The 20,650-nt window shown below is 41.5% G+C and overlaps 1 protein-coding gene across 4 annotated transcripts; it reads left to right on the forward strand.

The window, feature by feature from the left end:
• Positions 1 to 98: 98 nt before the first annotated feature.
• Positions 99 to 20,541, forward strand: LOC114769440 (epidermal growth factor receptor). 4 transcript variants are annotated; one of them, XM_028962461.1, is made up of 27 exons: positions 101 to 329; positions 9,537 to 9,688; positions 9,772 to 9,958; positions 10,054 to 10,206; positions 10,290 to 10,358; positions 10,495 to 10,613; positions 10,741 to 10,882; positions 10,976 to 11,092; positions 11,322 to 11,448; positions 11,532 to 11,605; positions 12,180 to 12,270; positions 12,916 to 13,121; positions 13,353 to 13,485; positions 13,566 to 13,656; positions 13,731 to 13,888; positions 14,009 to 14,047; positions 14,183 to 14,324; positions 14,427 to 14,549; positions 14,682 to 14,780; positions 14,873 to 15,058; positions 16,379 to 16,534; positions 16,654 to 16,729; positions 16,870 to 17,016; positions 17,100 to 17,197; positions 17,659 to 17,922; positions 18,028 to 18,118; positions 18,768 to 20,541. In XM_028962461.1, exons 1-27 carry the CDS (start codon positions 248 to 250, stop codon positions 19,070 to 19,072), a joined length of 3,627 nt encoding a protein of 1,208 aa, XP_028818294.1. In that variant the 5' UTR covers positions 101 to 247; the 3' UTR covers positions 19,073 to 20,541. The 4 variants fall into 4 exon arrangements, with proteins under 4 accessions (XP_028818317.1, XP_028818294.1, XP_028818310.1 ...); XM_028962477.1 differs by having other exon boundaries at positions 17,659 to 17,820; XM_028962469.1 differs by having other exon boundaries at positions 13,389 to 13,485.
• The last annotated feature ends 109 nt before the right edge of the window (positions 20,542 to 20,650 follow it).

Below are 20,650 nucleotides of genomic sequence, written 5' to 3' on the forward strand. Positions count from 1 at the left end.
CACGTCACCTCCCCGCCCGCGTTCGGACGTGGGACAGGTTTTTTCTTTTTTTAAAGAACACCCTGTGCAACTAGTCCTCCCTCCCTCCCTCCGTCCCTCCCTCCTTCCTCTCGGCAACGTCACCCAGCCGGAGTCCCGTCCTTCCCCGTCCAGCCGGGCAGCGCGGCGCGGCGCAGCGTGGACGTGGACGTGGACGTGGACCGCGGACGCTCCCGGAGGATGGACGGCGACTGAAGCGACGGGCGAGATGGGGAGCCGCGGGCTGGCGCGCTGCGCCGTGTTCCTCAGCCTGGCCTGCTGCTGCTGCTGCGTTACGCCGGAGAGGAGAGGTGGGTGGCGGCGTTACGCGCCCTCTTTTACGCGCTGCTTTTATTTTGGAATGCGTGCTCATTAACAGGTCATTGCTGGCGATTAAAACTTATTCCATGTTTCTGTTATATGATATATATATATATATATATAAGAACGTCACCACACTGTCACAACAGAAGTGTGATCCTTCTGTTACTCTCCATAGAAATAATACTTATTTCTTTTATTATATGCCAAATATACCGTTTTGAAGAAAAAAAATACTATGCTGTTTAAAAAAAACTTGTATCTGTTTTTGAAGCCAGCTTTAAGTATGGTCGTGATCGTTGTAGTGGGATAAAGAACTGATATTTGAGTAATAATATATACCCAAACCAGAGATACCTTTAAAATGCGTGTTAAAATGACACTATTCGGTGTACTGTACAGTGCTGCATATGTGCTAAGCATTCAAGTGTCATATAAGATCATCTTAATAAAGACAATACACTTTTAAATAAAAGTAAATATATATTATAATTCTTTTGATCAGGGAGTTCTGGAGAGGTTCTTGAAAGATGGACGAGCTGGATCTGATTTCTGATAGCAGATGGCATTAAGTCCATATAACAGACTGGTGTCACCCCGTGCCGCCAGTGGCCTTTTACCCCGCATCCCTCCTCTGGAAAACGCTGCTCACACTCTTTGTGTTGCTCCCAGGCTGTAGATGGCAGATGGCTGCTAATGAGTGTGTTAATCACCATCAGGCAATATTTACAAATGTTCCGTTTATTGTTTTCAAAATGCAATTTTGCACATTTTTATTATCTAACAATATATGTATATAGAATTATGTATAAACAGATTACCAGATTTGCTTTGCAGATATGGTTTTACAGTGATCCAAACATGTGTATGTGTGTGTGTGCGTGTGTGTGTGTGTGTGTGTGTGTGTGTGTATATATATATATATATATATATATATATATATATATTCTTTTATTATTACACTCTTTATCTGTAATTTATTTGTACTGATCCAGTTATGCTCAAACAACAGCAAAAAAATTGAATTAATTAAAACATTACTCCAAATTTTTTAATTAAGCCACAGCCTCAGTGAAATGCTGATGAGGCACTACTTTTCTTTCAGCATTTATTATTTCTGGCTCTGAGTTCAATTGTTAAACCGGTTCCGATCTGATTAAAAGAAGCTGACGTGTACCAGTTGTTGGCATAATGGGGCCGAGTGGCAAAGGCCTGTGTGATAAAACATGTCATTGTCAGGCGCTTCAGAATCACGTTCCTGTCACATGTAGTTCAGGTTCTTCCAAATATGTCTTTGTGGCATGCTCAAGGGGAACTTCGAGGGGACGTCTCTACTAAAACTGACTCACAAAATTATTTGATATTGAAGTAAATGCTGTTAAACTAGCACCACTATTTTGTTATAGTAGTATATATCTTTTTTTTTTTTGCTTTCTAGAGGATCAATACTAACCCCTGCGTATATGGCTGGCGTATATATTGTTGCTGCAGTTTTATATAATGGGATTCTAATTACGCTTTTGATTTAATATAAAATAAAACCCTGTCATGCTCATCCTCCAAGTCAGGTCAAGACGTGCCCAGAGTTCATCCATTCTGTAAACCTGAAGCTTCCACTGATACACGGGTGCTACATAGTCACTTTTTATATATTTTTATTTTTAACAAACAAATATATACATTCACACTTGTACAATTATATTTACAGAACTTTATACATACGGGGAGGGGGATCTTTTTTGTTACATAAACAAACAAGCCGTGGCATAATGGGCCTCAAATTCAACCCTTTTTCTCCAGTACCATGTAAACATTTCCACTTTGTGATTAACATGTTAATCGTCTCCATTTTATAAATGTCCGTTGTAATGTTGATCCATGTACTCAAATAGGGGCTCCCCTGTGATAGCCCATTTTTTGGTAATTGCTTTTCATAGTCACATTTTTAACATAACGGGTGTTTATTGGCTGTCGTGGCATGATATCCTTTTACTGAAGAATGTGCGGAAGAAACTCTATCGCCGGACCCGAACTGCGTGAATGAACTGCTGCTAGTCTGACAGACACAATAACAATGCCACAGAGCAGGTTGGTTGTGTGGCAAGTATTATGCTGATGCGTTGAATGGACAGGAAGAAGGGACATGTTTTCATTTTCATGCTGCTTACCTAAACCTTAGATGTGCTGGCTGTGAGATCAGCTGAAAATAATACAAAATATATTACAGTCATTTGGAAAAAATCGGCAACGGGTGTTCATGAATGTTTCAGTCAGCAACAACCAGTGCAATTATGCATGCATGGAAATACACACACACACACACACACACACACACATAACCTCCATAGCTCTTAATAGTTCTCAATTTATTCATGGCAAAATGTGAGCATTTCCTTTTTCAATTAACTCTTATTCGCTTATTGGTGGGGTGATGGCAACACTTCATGCATAATCAAATTCTAATTTTATTTGTCACATTCATAGGCATACACGGTATGATATGCAGTGAAATGCTTTAGCGACTGCTACTGACCACAGTATTACAAATATTGCAAATATACAATGAACCAATATGCAAATATTACACTTTTATGTCTTTAACATAAAACATAAAACATGTGTAACAAGTAGAGTGAAGGTGTGCAAATGAGTGGAGTCAAAGTATATATAAAAAAAAGCCTGACAAGCCTGTTATAACGTCCTGGCCGCTCCAGTTGTTGCCCCTTTGGCCAAAAGCTTTGGATGTGCTGTACAAACAGAAGGCTTGTGACTGAGTTTAACCAGACTGCATCATGGGTCTATAAAGCATCGTGATTCCGCTTCTCAAACAACAGGCCTCTTTCCAAATTCAGGTCAAATGCAATAAATACCTCCAAATTAAAATGCACCATTGCACACGTTCATTAATCACTCGTTTAACGTTGGCTCTCAGTGGTTTTACCAAGTAACTCCCACCAAGTCACACCAACCTATATAATATAATATTATACACATATAACGGCTCAGTGTGAAATGTTCACATATAACATATTTATATATCGAAATTGATAAATTGATGCCACACGGCAGTTAGCGATTTGGCTCAGACCTTGCATGGCCGGAGGTTGCATACTCTCCCTGAGATGGTGTGGGTTTCCTCCGGTTCTCTGACTCCCTCCTGCCATGCAAAGGCACGTACTCTATGTAAACTGTCAACTGTGAGTGTGTGTGTGTGTTGGTTCTGCGGTGGGCTGAGCAGGAACCAAGCGGTTGAGGAAATTGAGTCGGTGAACTAACAAACTGTGTATTTTATACCGACCACTGGATGTATATCTGAGATCCGGGAAGGGGCCTGTTTTATTCCAGGTCACATTAATTACAGTCTTACCAACCTTGTGGCAGGTGGCTGGAGCTTCTTCAGCAACTGTCAGGGCAGAAAAGTGAAACAAAAGGGAGGGACTGACCGTGTTTGTACATCATTACCAGTGTCACATCCTAGCCTTGAGCATTGTTTGCTGCAGGATACAGAAAGACTACCAGGGGCCTGAGGAGCCAGCGTGTGAACCAGTGTGAGTGCAGCACTGAAGAATACGTTGCATGCTCAGTGCACCTGCGGTGGTACCAGCAGAAGAACTGTGGTTGTATTGCCTGTTTACAAAGCATTTATTTATGAATGCTAGTATTTTACATTATGTGTACCTCATCTTCCACTTTGTCTTTGTAAAGAGGAATTCTTAATAAAGGAGATAAGAGTCTGCCTCTGATGAATGTGGGAAGCAAGTCGAGTCAGGCCCAGGCCAGGGTTCTATGAACGCTTTGGAAATATACAGGACCCATGTTTGTACTTGCCGCACTCTCAACTGTAACAGAGCAGCACTTTTCTGCAATTGAGGAGTAAAGTTATGATATACTACTATGATATATTGGCTGTTCAGTTTTGACAGGGAGAGGGTAACTGGATTTGTCAGTGTTTTTGTTATTGGGCAAAAGGCAGCAGTTTATTGCTATTGATGAAATGCAATACACATGTGCACCCATTTCATGAAAAAAAATCAATATGACACTTTTCATCCTTTTAAGCCTGATCTGTTATTGAATGCTTTTTGAATATCCCACCATATGCCAAGGGGGAGGTGACCTCTAAACATGACCCCTTTTCTAGTAAGACTCTCTCTCTTTCATTACATTTATTTCAGCATATGTTTATGTGTAAATATTACGGATATTGAGTTGCCCAGCATTGTTGCCATGGTCCTAAATGAGAGCTTTTATATTCCTGCTGAAATTCCCACACAACTATGAGTGCAGCGGTATAAAACCTGCATTGTTCTCCCACCTTTTCAAAAACACTTAAACTGTTTACACGTAGACCGTATCATTCTTTAGGAATGGTAAGGGTCATATGACCCTTCGGCCCTCAAACAATGCCCTTATGTCTGACCGAATTGAAACCAATCGTTCATTCTACCCCGGTGATGCAGCAGTAAATGAAAGTGCTCATGAGGTGACACACGGCTCATTTAATGTGACTAAGTTAATATACCTCCAATTTTTTTTTAACCTCAATTCAATTTGTCTGGGTCCCGTCCACACGTTTCTTATTGTGGTGTTTGACGTTGAACCTAACGACAAGTGGAGAAAGAATGTGCTCCTCCTTGCAGTTGTATGAGAAGGAAACACAATAACCATCTTCTATCTTATCTCTAGTCAACGGTATATGCCTGAAATTCCTGTCAGTTCACAGCAGAAATTATGGTCTGCCAACCTCAAACTTGTTTTCGTATTTTTTGGAAGCTCACAACCTGAATAACATTTACGCCATTTATCAGACGCTCTTATCAATAACGACTTACAGTCAGTGGTTATGGGGGCAGTCCCCCTGGAGACACTCAGGGTTAAGTGGGGTTGTAATGGTGGGGTTTGAACCTGTGACTTTGTGGTCTTTTGGTTCATAGGCGAGTGTGTAACCCACTAGGCTACTACCTTCCCTTTTTTATCTCTCAGGACAGGAAATGTACATAACAGCAAGAGGATGCTACTGGGTGGCTTTTTTAACATGATTCAGCTTGGAGATGTCTGATTAAAACAAGATAAAGACTCACTTCCATTATGGCACAAATTGGTACCTATTTTCTTTAGGATTCTAGATATCAAACTCATTGTGGACATTCTGTGCTGTTTTGTTTTTTTAGTTCAAGGCCATTTACTGTTGACCAATTTCAATATCCTGGTCTCTTCTCTCAGTTGAGTACAGAGGATGTTGTCTGGGCTCTGCAAACATTGAGGATAAACAGCCAGGAATATGCTGCATCGATGCCTTAGTATTGCACAACTAATGTGAAAGACTTTCGTAGAAAAATCAATGACTGATATAGAACTTGCATGGTAATGCAGATGTTGGAAAGACCTAGAATGTGCCGCTGACCCTTACTTAATACAGTAACGTCTCTGGTGATGCAACTGCTGAATGCCTGTGACAACAGGCAAACTCTGATTCAGCCTCAGCAGGTTTTGGCCAGAGGCCGCAGCAATCTTTAGTTAGGTTTAGTTCTAACAGCGATTTCTGATACAGCACTTTTCTCACTTTCTCCCTTTTTTAATGGATTTATTTAAAACCAGCTTATTTTTGTTGGATTCTTCAGTGTTAAAACCCAATTAGCAGAGTTAATTACAAAAAACATTTCCCCCGCTGCGCATTGCTAAAACCCATTTAGAAACACTCTATAGCAATTTACATGCATCTGTAGTCTGCCTTCAGTTTATCAATGTATATACATTCATACATATATTTATATTCAGGATATACATATTATACAACTTGTACAAATAACACTTACACATATCCTTGCACATTGTTGTTGTTTACTTCTATACTGTACTTGAGAGACACCATCTACTGGAATCAAATTCCTTGTATGTGCTTGCACACACTTGGCCAATAAACACGATTCTGATTCTGATTCTGATAAGAAAGTCACTCAGGGATAAAAAAAAAATATATATGATTAATGAGAGAGGAGATGAAGCATTTGCTGACGCTTCAGATGATTGTGTGTTCACAGGTATCATTCTTGCCAAAACGGGTCATCTCTGATTCAACACAGTTTTACGAAGGATTACGAAATCATTTAGCAACTTTGAAGTGCTTGATGCCATTCACACTGTCTGAACTGCAGCAAGCTCTCGAACCCGGAAGTCCTGCCCAAAGATAAGACAGCCAATGAGACAGGCTGACACAAAGTGACATAAAGGAATGTAAAAGATTTTCCCACATTCTTCTTTGTGAAGAAGACTTGTTTAGTCAGGTCCGTTGGTCTTGGTGTATTTCTCCGGGGGACGGCACCTGGCTTGCATGGAGGAGGCCAACGTGCAGCATTTTAAAAATGCTGTTGCGTTATCTCCAGTGGCCACCGCGAAGTAGGTGACAGGGGCCACGTTGTGCCTTAAGGCTGGATTGTTGCTCTTGGAATTGTCGAGTTGCACAGCTGCCCATCTTGCACTTGAATGTGTCTTAAACGGAGGTCAGCATGTCTCGCAAAGCAAAAATCACAATATTTCAACACGCCAGAACAGTTTCCACACCACAGTTACAGACAAAAGTTGCCTGCTGCTATTAACAGAACACACTACTGATTGCTACACTCCTTTATATTCTTTGTTCTGTGACCGGCTGTTCGATTTTGCTCATTCATTGTTCGTCTTGTCTCACTATGGACAACATATGGGAGCATTAGTGCATTTTTAGTACAGTACTGTCAGTCTGTCAGAAGGGCTAAACATTCCAGACCCAATCATTTCTAGCTGGCTTTAGTGCTTGGACATGTTTGGTTTCACAGCCGAGGTGCCGGTTTATCTGTGAAGTCGAAAAGTTATCTGTGTTTTTGGCATCACCTTTCGACTCCATTCGAATGTGCCGCAGTGAATAGTGAGGGAATGCAGTTTACCCCGCCCCCAAAAGGGGTCATCATACCAGTCATCCTATTAATCTGGTTAATCTGATTTAAATGCTGCAACCAAAGTAAGACTGTAATCTAATATAAACCCAGACCTTTAGTTTTTTCTTTTAAATGGCAGTAGCAGTGAGTTCATGACCTGCTGTTGCTAAATTAGGCTTTTAAGCCTTACAGAGTTAGTGCAAACACTTATATTGTTACAAGGGGTGGCTCTCACTAGCACAAGAAATTCCACACTCCTTCGTTCAGATGGTCTACAGAAGTTGTTACTGACTTTTTGCTTTTACTACAAAAGACCCTCTTTAAAGCATTTTTGGGTGGATGTGATTTGCTTCCTGTGACATTTATGTTGAAGCATGATGCATTTGTTAGACACTCATTCACTTACACGAAAATCCCACTGAGGTGTTGCAGGTGCAATTTACATGATTTTTGTGCACAACAGTCATAGGTGAACTGAGATGAACATAGATGCGGACTGAAGCTAGCAGTTGCCTGCCCCGTCTTGCAATTCCACCGTCTGCCTCAGGAGGCATAAACAGCAACTGTAGCTGTAACTGTAGTGTCAAGGCTCACTCCTGCAAGCCAGGACAAACAACCAACACTGCCCCGAAGGTTTATTGTAACCTTCAACATGTCACTCATGTTTAAGGCCCCCGTCCCTAACGATAAACAAAACAATGTCTACAATGGCACGCTCACTTGCACAGTAAACCTGTGTGAAACTTATTGGTTGGGGCAATGGTGGCTTAGCAAGTAAGAAAGCTGACCCGTAATCATAAGGTTGCCAATTCGAGTCCCGAACTGCCAAGGTGCCACTGAGGTGCCACTGAGCCAATCACTGTCCCCACACACTGCTCCCTGGGCGCCTGTCATGGCTGCCCACAAGGGTGATGGTTAAAAGCAAAGGACACATCTCGTTGTGTCAACGTGTGCTGTACTGTGTTCTACAATGACTTAACCATACGGGGTGATGGTGCAAGAGACAGTTCATTGTTGTTTAAAAAGCACAATATCCAAGTTTGAAGTTGAGGGAAGTAACACAGGCCTTTCTGTCTTTTAATTGTAAAATCATCAAAAGCATCTTAAACATTAGAATGTTTACCCTGTTCATTTGGAGATTATGATTTCATGATATGTAATGTTTAAACTGTATTGACAAGTCTGAACTGCAGCATAATGAGTTAAACTCAGGAGCCACTAAGGTAACATTTTGGCTTGCTATGTGGTTTTATGTGTTTCACCTGATTTCATTTACACCTGACTGGCCGGTGTAACAGTACAAAGTCTAAATATAACTCATAGCTTAATTTGTAATTGACACACACTGACAATCAATTAATAGGCAGTTCTTACTCTTCTAGATTGTGGTCTACCACTGTAAAGTAAACTCTTAGGTTGCAAAGAACATAAAGTACGAAAGCATTGGGATGCAAGGCACATGTCTGCAAAACATGGCCAGTCTTCCTCCAGTTTAAAAAACAGGTTTTTAGGAGAGAGTGTTTTTAAGAGGTTTGCAGTTACGCTGGGCCGACACTCTCAGTGTCAGTAATAACAGCAGATATGTGGTGGTGCAGCTGTGTTGCAGCAGCCGCCTAGTGAGCAGAGGATCCTTTTGTGAACAGACAAGCACCACCAGACGCAAAGAGCGTCAGTCCTGAGCTCAGCCAATGGCATGTCCACGCAACTCTGAAAAAAAATTAAAAAATTTAAATTACTTTTAATAGTTTTATGTGATTTATTTTTTGGATTTAATAGCTTTAATGTATGTATGCATGCCATGTCTCATGATACAGAGACAAAGTTAAATAACATAGTCCTTTAGTACACATACGTATGTATTGTACATACATTTTATGCACTGTACATATGTACATAACTCCACATGTGTTCATTCATAGTTTTGATGCCTTCAGTGAGAATCTACCAATGTAAATGATCATGAAAATAAAGAAAACACATTGAATGAGAAGGTGTGTCCAAACGTTTGGCCTGTACTGTAAGTTGTATGTCTTTCCCTCTGTGCAGTTGTAGCATAAGCTGATTCTGATTCTGATAAAATGTCTTCTAATCTGTTGACCCACTAGCACCCTTGCTTCTGAAGTAAATACCAAAAACACACTGTATTCTTGGCCAATACAGGTTTTAAATAAGCTGATCTTTGGTGTATTGCCATGACTTTTCTAAATGTAGGGAGCAGAGTTACCTACTGCTGTTTTTAAGCATTTTTTTACGTATATGTGCTATCTTTTCCCTCCTCATTAGTGTGCCAGGGATTAAGCAACAAACTGACATTACTGGGGTCATATGATGACCACTACAGGAACATGGTGAGAATGTACACCAACTGTTCAACAGTGCTGGAAAACCTGGAGATCACCTACGTTCAGGAATACCAAGACCTCTCCTTCCTTAGGGTGTGTTAAACAGAATTCAGTATTCTTGCCAAGTAAATGAAAATTCCTTTTGAAAAATTTCACTTTTTTGTCCATGTCCACAGAGCATTGAAGAGGTGAGTGGCTACGTCTTGATTGCTTTCAACCAGGTTAACACCATCCCACTGGAGAATCTGCGGCTCATCCGTGGCCATTTTCAGTACGACACTAAGTTCTCTCTTGTCGTCACCTTGAACTACAATCAGAACTCAACAGTGGGCCTGAGAGATCTCCCTCTCCGCAACCTCACAGGTTCATAGTGTGCTTGGAAATGTTTTATGTTTTAATATACGTGGATTCATGTTTGAGTGAAAATATCTAACAGAATGTTTTGGGTTTCTTTGTAGAAATTCTTGGTGGAGGCGTTAAGATTGCACGTAACCCTTTTCTGTGTAACACTGAGACGATTAATTGGACGGATATAGTGACAGACATTAAAAAAGTGGATATTGTGACAGACAAGAATGTGGAGATGTTGTATGAGAATTTTCAAAGCCTGTGTAAGTCTAAGACATGCACTAAGAAACACCAAGAGTAAAAAAAGGGTGTGTGTTTATGTTCACATATATTTGTCTTGCTTCAGGCAAAAAATGTGACTCAACGTGTCACAATGGATCTTGCTGGGGACCAGGACCAGAAAACTGCCAAACTTGTAAATACTCTCTTCTGTCGTTCTTAAATATTTATACACCCTTTTCTGGCCTCTTGTAACCTGAACCTAAATTGAGACTCTCCGGTTGCAGTGATGAGAGACTGCATGTTGTAATCAGAAAACTAATTTTCCACAGTCACAAAGCTCATTTGTGCCGACCAGTGCTCTCGGAGATGTAAGGGGCCGAAACCAATTGACTGCTGTAATGAGCAGTGTGCTGGTGGATGCACTGGGCCCTACGCTACAGACTGCCATGTAAGTAATGCGTTCAGCGTTTGCTCCACTCTTTCATGGACAGACAGAGCGATGCATCGCAATAACATGTATCGTAAATGTTGATTGTTCGTTAGAAGAACAAAAGATATTCCATGAATCCTTTCAGGCCTGCACAGACTTCCAGGATGACGGTACATGCAAGAAGATATGCCCCCCTCTCATGCTCTATGACCAGAACATTCACCAACTTACTGTGAACCCTCATGCCAAGTACAGCTTTGGGGCCACCTGTGTGAAAACCTGCCCTCGTGAGTTTCAGCTCACAACACCTTCCAAATAAGTACGTACAATGGTGTTCTAAATGTGCATATTCGTTTTACGTTACTTATTTATTATTTCAGATAACTATGTGGTAACAGATCATGGGGCTTGTGTTCGTACGTGTGGTTCCAACACACAAGAAGTAGAGGAGAATGGAGTCAGGAAGTGTAAGCGCTGTGATGGTCCCTGTCCAAAAGGTAATGGTTCTGTTGCTCAGCCTAACCTTTACATGGAAATATAATACATTCTTTTTCATGTAGAAGCGCTGTTATACATATTTTCTTTACATTTTCTACAATTTTAAATGCACATAAAGTTAATTATATTAGAATTTTTAAAAAACATTTATTTTATTTGGCGCCGGATTGAATAGTGTTGCTGTGTGGCTATATGTAAAACTGTAAATACATTTTATTTTTTATTTAGTTTGCAATGGACTTGGAATGGGAAACCTCATGGGTGTCCTGGCAATTAATGCGACTAACATTGAATGGTTCGGAAACTGCACCACGATAAACGGTCACATTTCCATTATTAAAACTACATTTGATGGGTGAGAATGCAGCCTCATGTTTTTTGTCAAGTAGCATGCAGCTTTTTTATTTTGCTTGTTTTGACGTGCCTAATCTTTTACAGTGATACCTATACAAAGACACCAAAGATGGATCCTGCCAAGCTTGAAATTTTCAAGACTGTGAAAGAAATTTCCGGTACAGACTTCTTACTGGTGATGCATTATTTGTATAGATCAGTATTTTCATTTGCTCACTGAAAATGAATTTTACCTACATTAAATTCCAATTCCTCGGCTTATAACCCATCACCCTTGATGAGCAGTGGGCAGCCATGGGGACAGTGCTTTTGCTTCCGATTACGGGTCAGCTTCCATTCTCGCTAGGCCAACCACTGCCCTATATGATTATATCGTTGATTAGCAGCATGTGATTGTTTGGAAGATGAATGTCTTTTAAGAAGCCAATGGCATAATTATTACAGATGTTTTTGGAAATTTGTTTCTATGCTAAATGTACATTGTGTACTAACTTTATGTTATGTGGTTCTTTGTCGTACTGTGGTAGTGTTATAAAAAAGGTAGCAACATATTTTGGACCACGTACAAATATGTCCCAAATGGAATATGTTCAACTGCACCACTTAATTGAGAATGAAGGGAGCTGAAATATTCATATTGAGATATTGTGTTTTCAATATTTAATATGTAGGTCCTGGCAGGCATGTGAGTGAAGTACACAGCAACACAATTTTTTTTTCTGCATTTCACAGGATTTCTGCTCATACAAGCTTGGCCTGCAGAACTGACATCGCTAAGCCAATTTGAGAACCTGGAGATCATTCGAGGGAGGACAAAGCACATGTACGTTCTAGTGTATATCTGCTGAATTCGGCTCTGTTTGACTGCCATTTGATTCTCCTGTTTATGAAGATGTTTCAGATAAGAAAGTGTTCTTTTAAGAGGGGCGTGTGGTACGGGTCATTTATCCTGTGTCAGCTGCACAGAGCACAAAAAGCAGATTATTTACTGCTGTGAAAACCGAGAGGTTGCTGTTTAATCACTTTACTTATGGATATTAGCTGTGTCTATTTACTGTTTTTAGGCATAGTCATCTTTTTTTAACATTTGTCCCAGAAAATTCTGTGGGAACTGTATTATTGTGGGACTATATATAAACATGTGACACCTAATATGACGATAGTGACGTGATTCTTGAACCAGTAAGAGGTTTTACAGTCTCAACAGTGTCCTGAGACCAGAAATGTAGATAACTGGCACAGGAATGCTCACTGGGGCCAAGGGTCCTCGTTAAAAACGGTAGATGTTCTTTCAGACTAAAGGGTTCTGACAGGTGTACAAAAGCATAAAAAAGCATACCCCTTTTCAATGTACTGGTTCTATCCCAGTACTTGTGTACTGGTTAGAAGATCACTATTAACATTCACATTGCGATTTGTGAAGACATTTATTTACATATACAGATCATCCCTTTTTGTCCTTTTCCAGGGCCTCAGCCAGTTTTGTTGCCTTTAATCTGACAAACCTTGAACATCTGGGTCTCCGATCCCTGAGAGAGATCAGTGATGGAGATGTGGTTGTAAAGAATAACTCCAGACTGTGCTACATGGGTGACGGGAAGTACTGGGAAAAACTCTTCCGATCAGACAAGCAGCGTTTTAAGAGCGGGAATAACTCTAAACCAAGCACCTGTGGTAAGGGAACAAGCTGCTGGATCCTTTTATTCTCTTTCACAAGCTGTGTCACGGCAACAGTCCTACTTGAATCAGTTCCCTGGTCCTTGCCACGCACTGCCGGCGAATGCAAACTGAAAGGCCAACGGCAGCCAGCAAGTCAAAAACACCCAGTCCTTTATGCAAAATTGACTTTGCATTAAATTCATGCATATTTGTGTGTGTGTGTGTATGTGTATGTTGTCCCTATAGCATTGAAGAACAGCACATGTGATGAGATGTGTTCAGCAGATGGATGCTGGGGTCCAGGGCCCTCCATGTGCATGAGCTGTAAGCATCTCAGACGTAAAGAGGCCTGTGTGGATTCGTGCAGGGTTATAGATGGGTAAGCCATGTGTAAAGCTTTAATATTTTTTTATTATATATTATATAGGCTATATATACCCCATATTGCTTATGCTTCAGGTCTCACCGAGAGTACATTGTGAATGATATATGTCTGGAATGTGACTCCGAATGCAAGCCTCAGACTGGACAACCAACCTGCTATGGATCTGTAAGTCATATATACTATACTTGATTCCTGCTTTCAGTGCTGGTTTGAAATTATTGTTTGCAAATTTCCACCAGGGACCCGATAAATGTGTGCAGTGCCGCAACTTTAAAGATGGCCCTCACTGCGTCCATCGCTGCCCGCATAACGTGTTGGGTGAGAATAACGTGCTTATCTGGAGTTATCCCGATGAGAAGGGAGATTGCCAGCCCTGTCACGTCAACTGTACACAAGGGTGAGCCATTACAAAAGCTTCAACATTTTTAGCAATCTGTATTTTTTCCTGGTTCCTTACTACTACGGACCCGCAGCAAATGTGTGAGTGATTCCCAACCCAAACCTCTCAACTCTGTAGGTGTAGCGGGCCAGGACTGTTTGGATGTGAGCCACAAAGGTAAGGGATGGACTTGAGTTCAAACTCTATTGTTCAATGAATTAAATGTTTTCCAACTGACTCTTCTGATATTCTTTCCATTTCAGAATCATTCATGTTTGATGACAGTAATTCTCTATGGTTCCTATATTTTAGCTCTCACTTACCCATAGTTGCTGCTACCACGGTGGGTGTTCTACTACTGCTTGTGGTCTTTGTGCTCTTCATCTTTGTAATTCTTCGCCGACGACGGATCAGGAGGAAGAGGACGTTGCGTAGGCTGCTTCAAGAGAGGGAAGTGAGTAAGAAATGATTTATTCCTTGCTATGACATCATGTTTTTATCTAATTAAGACTGTAAATATACTAGAATTTGGATTTTCAATTTGGTGTTTTGACAGTTGGTAGAACCTCTAACCCCAAGTGGAGAAGCACCAAATCAAGCTCTACTGCGTATCCTTAAGGAAACTGAGTTCAGAAAAATTAGAGTACTTGGGTCTGGCGCTTTTGGGACTGTTTACAAGGTAAGGATCATATTCTTGCTGATGGAAATATTGTGGAGTTATTGTGGAGATGTGGATTCAATGAAGAAAAGATCTGGTTTAGCTAGTTTGGTGTCACTGTTAGGTCTAATAATGGCACATATTTGCCCCCAGGGTTTATGGGTACCTGAAGGAGAAGATGTTAAAATCCCTGTAGCCATCAAGGTTTTACGGGAGGTCTCGTCACCTAAGGCTAACAAAGAGGTCTTGGATGTGAGTCTGAAGCAAACGCAGCAGCACTTTTATCTTATGAGTTTAAGCCTCAGTGTTGCAGAAGCTCATTTTATGTGTTTACTTGTCCTAAGGAGGCGTATGTAATGGCCAGCGTTGAGCACCCGCATGTCTGCCGTCTGCTTGGGGTCTGTCTGACGTCCCCAGTGCAGCTCATCACCCAGCTCATGCCTTTTGGCTGTCTGCTGGACTACGTGAGGGAGAACAAGGACAACATCGGCTCCCAGAGCCTTCTCAACTGGTGTGTTCAAATAGCCAAGGTGAGCTTATTTATGAAGGGCAGAGCTGAATCAAAAGCAAAAACCCATCTGTCTGGACACACTGGACACACTCTGTTCTAATCATCTTGAAACATGTCCAACATACCTAATATTGTTTAAATCTACTAAATTGTGTGAATATTAAACAGCCAGAACACATTATTCTCCACTCTTGTCTTTTCATTAGAAATCAGTTTTTAAGTGAAGTGATTGTCATTGTGAAACACTGCAGCACAGCACACGGTGACACGACGAAATGTGTCCTCTGCTTTTAACCATCCCCCTTGGTGAGCAGTGGGCAGGCGCCCAGGGAGCAGTGTGTGGGGACGGTACTTTTGCTCAGTGGCACCTTGTCGGCTTGGGATTCAAACCGGCAACTGTATGATGACGGCCGCTTCCTTAACCACTAGGCCACCACTGCCCTATTTGAAAACGGCGTCTCCTTTCATGTGGGTGGTGCCTAAACAATTCATTTTAGCTTGTAGTAGAAAGGTCATGATTTCTAGATTAGAGGTCCGAAAGAATACAGCAACATATTGTGATACTTCATTTACATTTACGTTTACAGCATTTATCAGACGCCCTTATCCAGAGCGACTTACAATCAGTAGTTACAGGGGACAGTCCCCCTGGAGCAACTTAGGGTTAAGTGTCTTGCTCAGGGACACAATGGTAGTAAGTGGGATTTGAACCCGGGTCTTCTGGTTCATAGGCGAGTGTGTTACCCACTAGGCTACTACCACCCTATACTTCCTTTGGTATTTTAAAATTGGCATTATCGCAACATCATCATTATCATGTGCAACACATGCTAAAGAGGCATACATCCTGTTTGTCAATATAGTAGAAAAAAGCCCTCCTCTTCCTGGATGCTTCACTTTTTCACCTCTCTACTGACCTTTTCTGTGATAATTAGCCAGGGAATGCAGGATTTAGCTCTGAAAGTGATTAGTTGTCACGTGACACACCACAGCACAGCACCCAGTGAAAAAATGAAAGTGAAGTGATTGTCATGGTGAAACACTGCAGCACAGCACACGGTGACAGAACAAAATGTGGTCTCGGCTTTTAACCATCACCTTTGGTGAGCAGTGGGCAGCCATGACAGGCACCTGGGGAGCAGTGTGTGGGGACGGTGCTTTACTCAGTGGCACCATGGCGGTTCGGGATTCGAAATGCCAACATTCCGATTACGGGTCTTTTTCCTCACTCGCTAGGCCAACCAGTGCAGCTTAGCTGTGTAAACAAGTACCATGAGGTTTGTGTTTTTACACGGCGCTGGATCTTGTACAGAAAGACATTATCTCATGCTTTCTTCAGGGTATGAGCTACTTGGAGGACTGCCACCTAGTCCACCGTGATCTCGCAGCAAGGAACGTGCTGGTAAAAACGCCAAATCACGTGAAGATCACTGACTTCGGGTTAGCCAAGCTCCTCAGCACGGATGAGAAGGAGTATCATGCAGATGGAGGAAAGGTGAGGGAATGCCACTGATTCATGGATTTTTATATGACAAAAAATTACAGCAAAATGAAGCCAGTAAATTATGGGAGCTGCAACTGAGACACTCACTGACTGGAAAATTACTCCGACAGGTCCCTATTAAGTGGATGGCACTGGAGTCCATTCTCCACTGGACCTACACTCACCAGAGTGATGTGTGGAGTTACAGTGAGTTATGACGACTGCTCTATCAAAAAAAGAAAAAAATTCAATTTACATGTGTGGCATATAAGGCTTTTGTGTGGAATGTCGACTGTGGTGCTTTCAGGAAATAGCTACAATTCCAGAACGATTTATCTGTCCTTCAGGTGTCACCGTTTGGGAATTGATGACGTTTGGGTCGAAGCCCTATGACGGGATCCCAGCTAGTGCTATCGCTGACATCCTGGAGAAAGGGGAACGTTTGCCCCAGCCCCCCATTTGCACCATTGATGTCTACATGGTCATGGTGAAATGTGAGTTGTGCGGATTTACAGTGCGGTGCAGGGCCGGTGGTGAATGCAATTTGTAAGTAAAATTTCTCTGCTCTGTCGCTTAGGCTGGATGATCGATGCAGAGAGCAGGCCGCATTTCCGGGAGCTTATCTCTGAGTTTTCTAAGATGGCACGAGACCCGTCTCGCTACCTCGTCATTCAGGTACAAAGATATGAATCAAACATGGCTATACCATGTCAGTCAGGCATAAGATAAAAAACGACAATACATAACATCCTATTTAACGTTGCTACGTTCAGCGAGACTTTATAATTACTGGATCTGTGATGCTGCTGCATCATGTTACACATGAAAAGTTGTTTTGTTCTATTTCTTTTTACATGACAGCATTGTCAGCCAGCTGTGTACACAAGGACTGAACGTTCAAGTCCTTTGTCAAGCCAAATTTTTAAAATTGTGAAGTCATTGTGGAGAAAACAATTCATGCCAGACTGTACTGTCTCATACTTAAATGTTACAGGAATGAAGAATCTGGTAAAATTTGATTTAATATATACTTTAACTAGGATGGGTGATATGTCCTCTAAATCAATGCATTGGTTCAAATGCAGATTGTGTTACAGCTGTATTAAAAAAATGTATTTTTCTTTTACTGTGCTCAGGGAGATGATCGGATGTGTTTGCCAAGTCCAACACACTCCAGATTCTACCGCTCAGTAATCAACTCGGAGGACATTGAAGATGTGGTTGACGCTGAGGAATACCTTCTTCCCACCAAGGGCATCTTCAGCAATGGGCAGCAGGTCCCGCAGCCTGGCTCTCTGGTGACCACAGCTTCACTCACACACCGCGACACACACACTCGGCATCGCCAAAACCTCACCGACATCTTTCATCCTCCACTGCATGCTTACACAACGTGTGCTGTAAGTATGTAAAATGTCACATTACATTGTTCATGTAATTTAAATACAATCAGCAGGGCTACACAACCGATGGCAAATGATAAAGCAGGATTTTTATATAAACAGAACGGCCATCCCGTACGAGAGAACAGCATAATCCTTCGATACATCGCTGATCCCACACACGGAGGCCTTGAGAAAGACACCCCGATACCAGGTAGGGTATCCAGAGCTGAAATGCTGAAGAAATGTGTTACAGCCATGGCAGATTCAACTGCTTCAAATGCTGTAGAACATTCATTAAAGTGATTGTCACATGTGATACACAGCACACGGTACACACAGTGAAATTTGTCCTCTGCATCTTACCAATCACCCTGAGTGAGCAGTGGGCAGCCATGACAGCCGCCTGGGGAGCAGTGTGTGGGGACGGTGCTTTGATCAGTGGCACCTCAGTGGCACCTTGGCAGATCGGCAAGCCTTCTGATTACGGGGCCGCTTCCTTAACCGCTAGGCCACCACTGCCCCCTTATAATTCATGTCCTTGCTGAAATATTTTTCCCGTTGGTTTTAGATTCCAGAAAATCACAATTTGTAGGGTTTGTATTTTGGGACAGTTTGACGATCTGCAGCTAATTAGCCACTGAATTATTCCCCAGACGTTTGGGCATTATTACAAGAATAATATTGGATCTATTTGAGAGTTACCTTTGGCCTGATTTTGTAGATCATGGTTTATGGGAAAACCTTCATTTTGTTTGCTGGTTAAGAAGCTAAGGCTTTGCTCAGCTTCTGCGCTCGTGTTGTGAAATGCCCCACAACTCTGTAATGTAATCCTTCTCATTCCTGGGTCCCTTGTTTCACAGAATACATGAACCAGTGTGAGTCTGCGCTCTGCAACATGATAAACCCGAACTACGAGAATGTTGGCAAGGCGGACGGGCCTGGAGATGCCACGTACTGCGACGCGTTCGGTGGAAAGCCCGAGGGACCGGAGTACCTGAACACGGCACGCTGCACCCTCCCCCGGTCCCTCTGCGCTAGCCTGGACAACCCAGACTACCAGGAGGATTTCCAACCCCCGGGAGCACCCAGTAGCCATTTCCTCCCAAATGCGGAGAACTTGGAGTACCTGGGGCTGATGGCCACGCTGCCTGCCCCAGCACGCTAGTGCTCCGAGGCGCAGTGATGAAATGAACGGAAAGAAGGTTATGTTAGTTCTGTAGGCCTGAATTTTGAAATCCAAAATGTGTCCCTTTGATTCGGTTACAAATGAGGCCATTATGGATTGCCATTATTTACCAGGTTAAAGGGAGTGCAGGACTCAGAAGTGACGCTTAGAGGCCACATTCATCTCACGTATGGGGAGCAATAGGACAGAAGATGCTCACGTATGGGGAGCAATAGGACAGAAGATGCTAAGTGGGAAGCTCAGACCAAATTGGTTGTGCTTTCTGCCCAGGTCACCGTTTTCTCTCATTTGCATTACCGTCTCGAGTTTTTTTATTTATATGGCTCTAAATATGGCTCTAAATAGCCAATTCAGAAAACTTTAAAGGGGGTATTCTGGAAAATTAGGTTCATTTTGTTACTCTGTATGACACTGAAATTGTTTTGAAAAAAAACCTAATTGCACCAACGTATAATTTAGAACTAATAATCTTCTAATAATTACCAAAAATACTTTTAGGACTTTGGAATGCATTTGAGTTGTATAGGGAATGTTCTAAACTGATTTAGTTAACTGTGATTTAGTGTTCGTGTTAATGGAATGTTTTTATTGATGTTCTAAGAATGTTGTTGTGCAACAGTGTTACTTGTTATTTTGTTTATTTTGTGAGTGCAAAATGTTGCCAGGTAAGCATATTAGTTTGTGCAAAGTGAGCAATAATGCACTGGTACAATGTCACAAACACATAAAGTCATTAAATAATGAATTAAGCCATTTCTCAACGAAGCCTTAAATAATGCAATGAACGTCGATAGAACCTAAAGACATAGTTACAAAGCCACATATTAAACATTAAAATGGCACTATGGCAGCTAAAACGTCCCTCAGAGCTTATCCTGAAAGGTCTGACTGGCCCTTTTAATAAGTTGAAAACTTGATGGCTGTAGCAGTTTTGAAGGTAACCATGTGCAGTGCAAAAAAAGAGTGAACCTCATTTCACATTTTATAAATCGCTGCACTACACATTTTATAAATCACTAATTTTCATTTGATAATTATCTGCATAGGTACAATTACAGGTGGTTTTTAACAAGTGATTTGAGACTTGGCATTTGTGATTACATTTTCTCTGTAACTGACATGATTTTGTGTTAAATGTGAAAGATATTATCTCATTTAGGTATCCATAATCCCCTTGTTGAACTGTGATGATAGCAATCCAACTGTAGGTTCAGTTGGAGGCTGTTTTCTGTGTTACAGACTGTTTATGTACACTAAAGTGATGTGCAATACCAAAGAGCTAGCTCAAATGTCTTTCACTCTACATTTCCTGCTGAAAACTTATTTCCTTTTTAGATCCAATGTATTCAGTAGCAAAATGTGTTATTCCTGTGTAGGTGTAATGTGTTTTGTTCACATTTTAACACAGAAAACTGTTTTGGAAGAGTAAAATGTGATGCACTGCTGAATGTATGTCTGTTCTGTACTTTCGGATAGTAGCTTTAGAAGAGACAATCAAGTTAAACTGAGTTTGACTTTTGTGGTGTGACGATCTTGTGAACATTTGGGTGAACCATT

This window comes from Denticeps clupeoides, chromosome 2 (assembly GCF_900700375.1).
Source record: "Denticeps clupeoides chromosome 2, fDenClu1.1, whole genome shotgun sequence".
NCBI classification, from domain to species: domain Eukaryota; kingdom Metazoa; phylum Chordata; class Actinopteri; order Clupeiformes; family Denticipitidae; genus Denticeps; species Denticeps clupeoides.

Coding starts and splice junctions, on each gene's coding strand:
- LOC114769440 (XM_028962461.1), top strand. CDS start 248: ATGGGGAGCCGCGGGCTGGCGCGCTGCGCCGTGTTCCTCAGCCTGGCC. Junction 10,207..10,289: donor TGAGAATTTTCAAAGCCTGT/GTAAGTCTAAGA, acceptor GTCTTGCTTCAG/GCAAAAAATGTGACTCAACG. Junction 13,657..13,730: donor AACCAACCTGCTATGGATCT/GTAAGTCATATA, acceptor AATTTCCACCAG/GGACCCGATAAATGTGTGCA.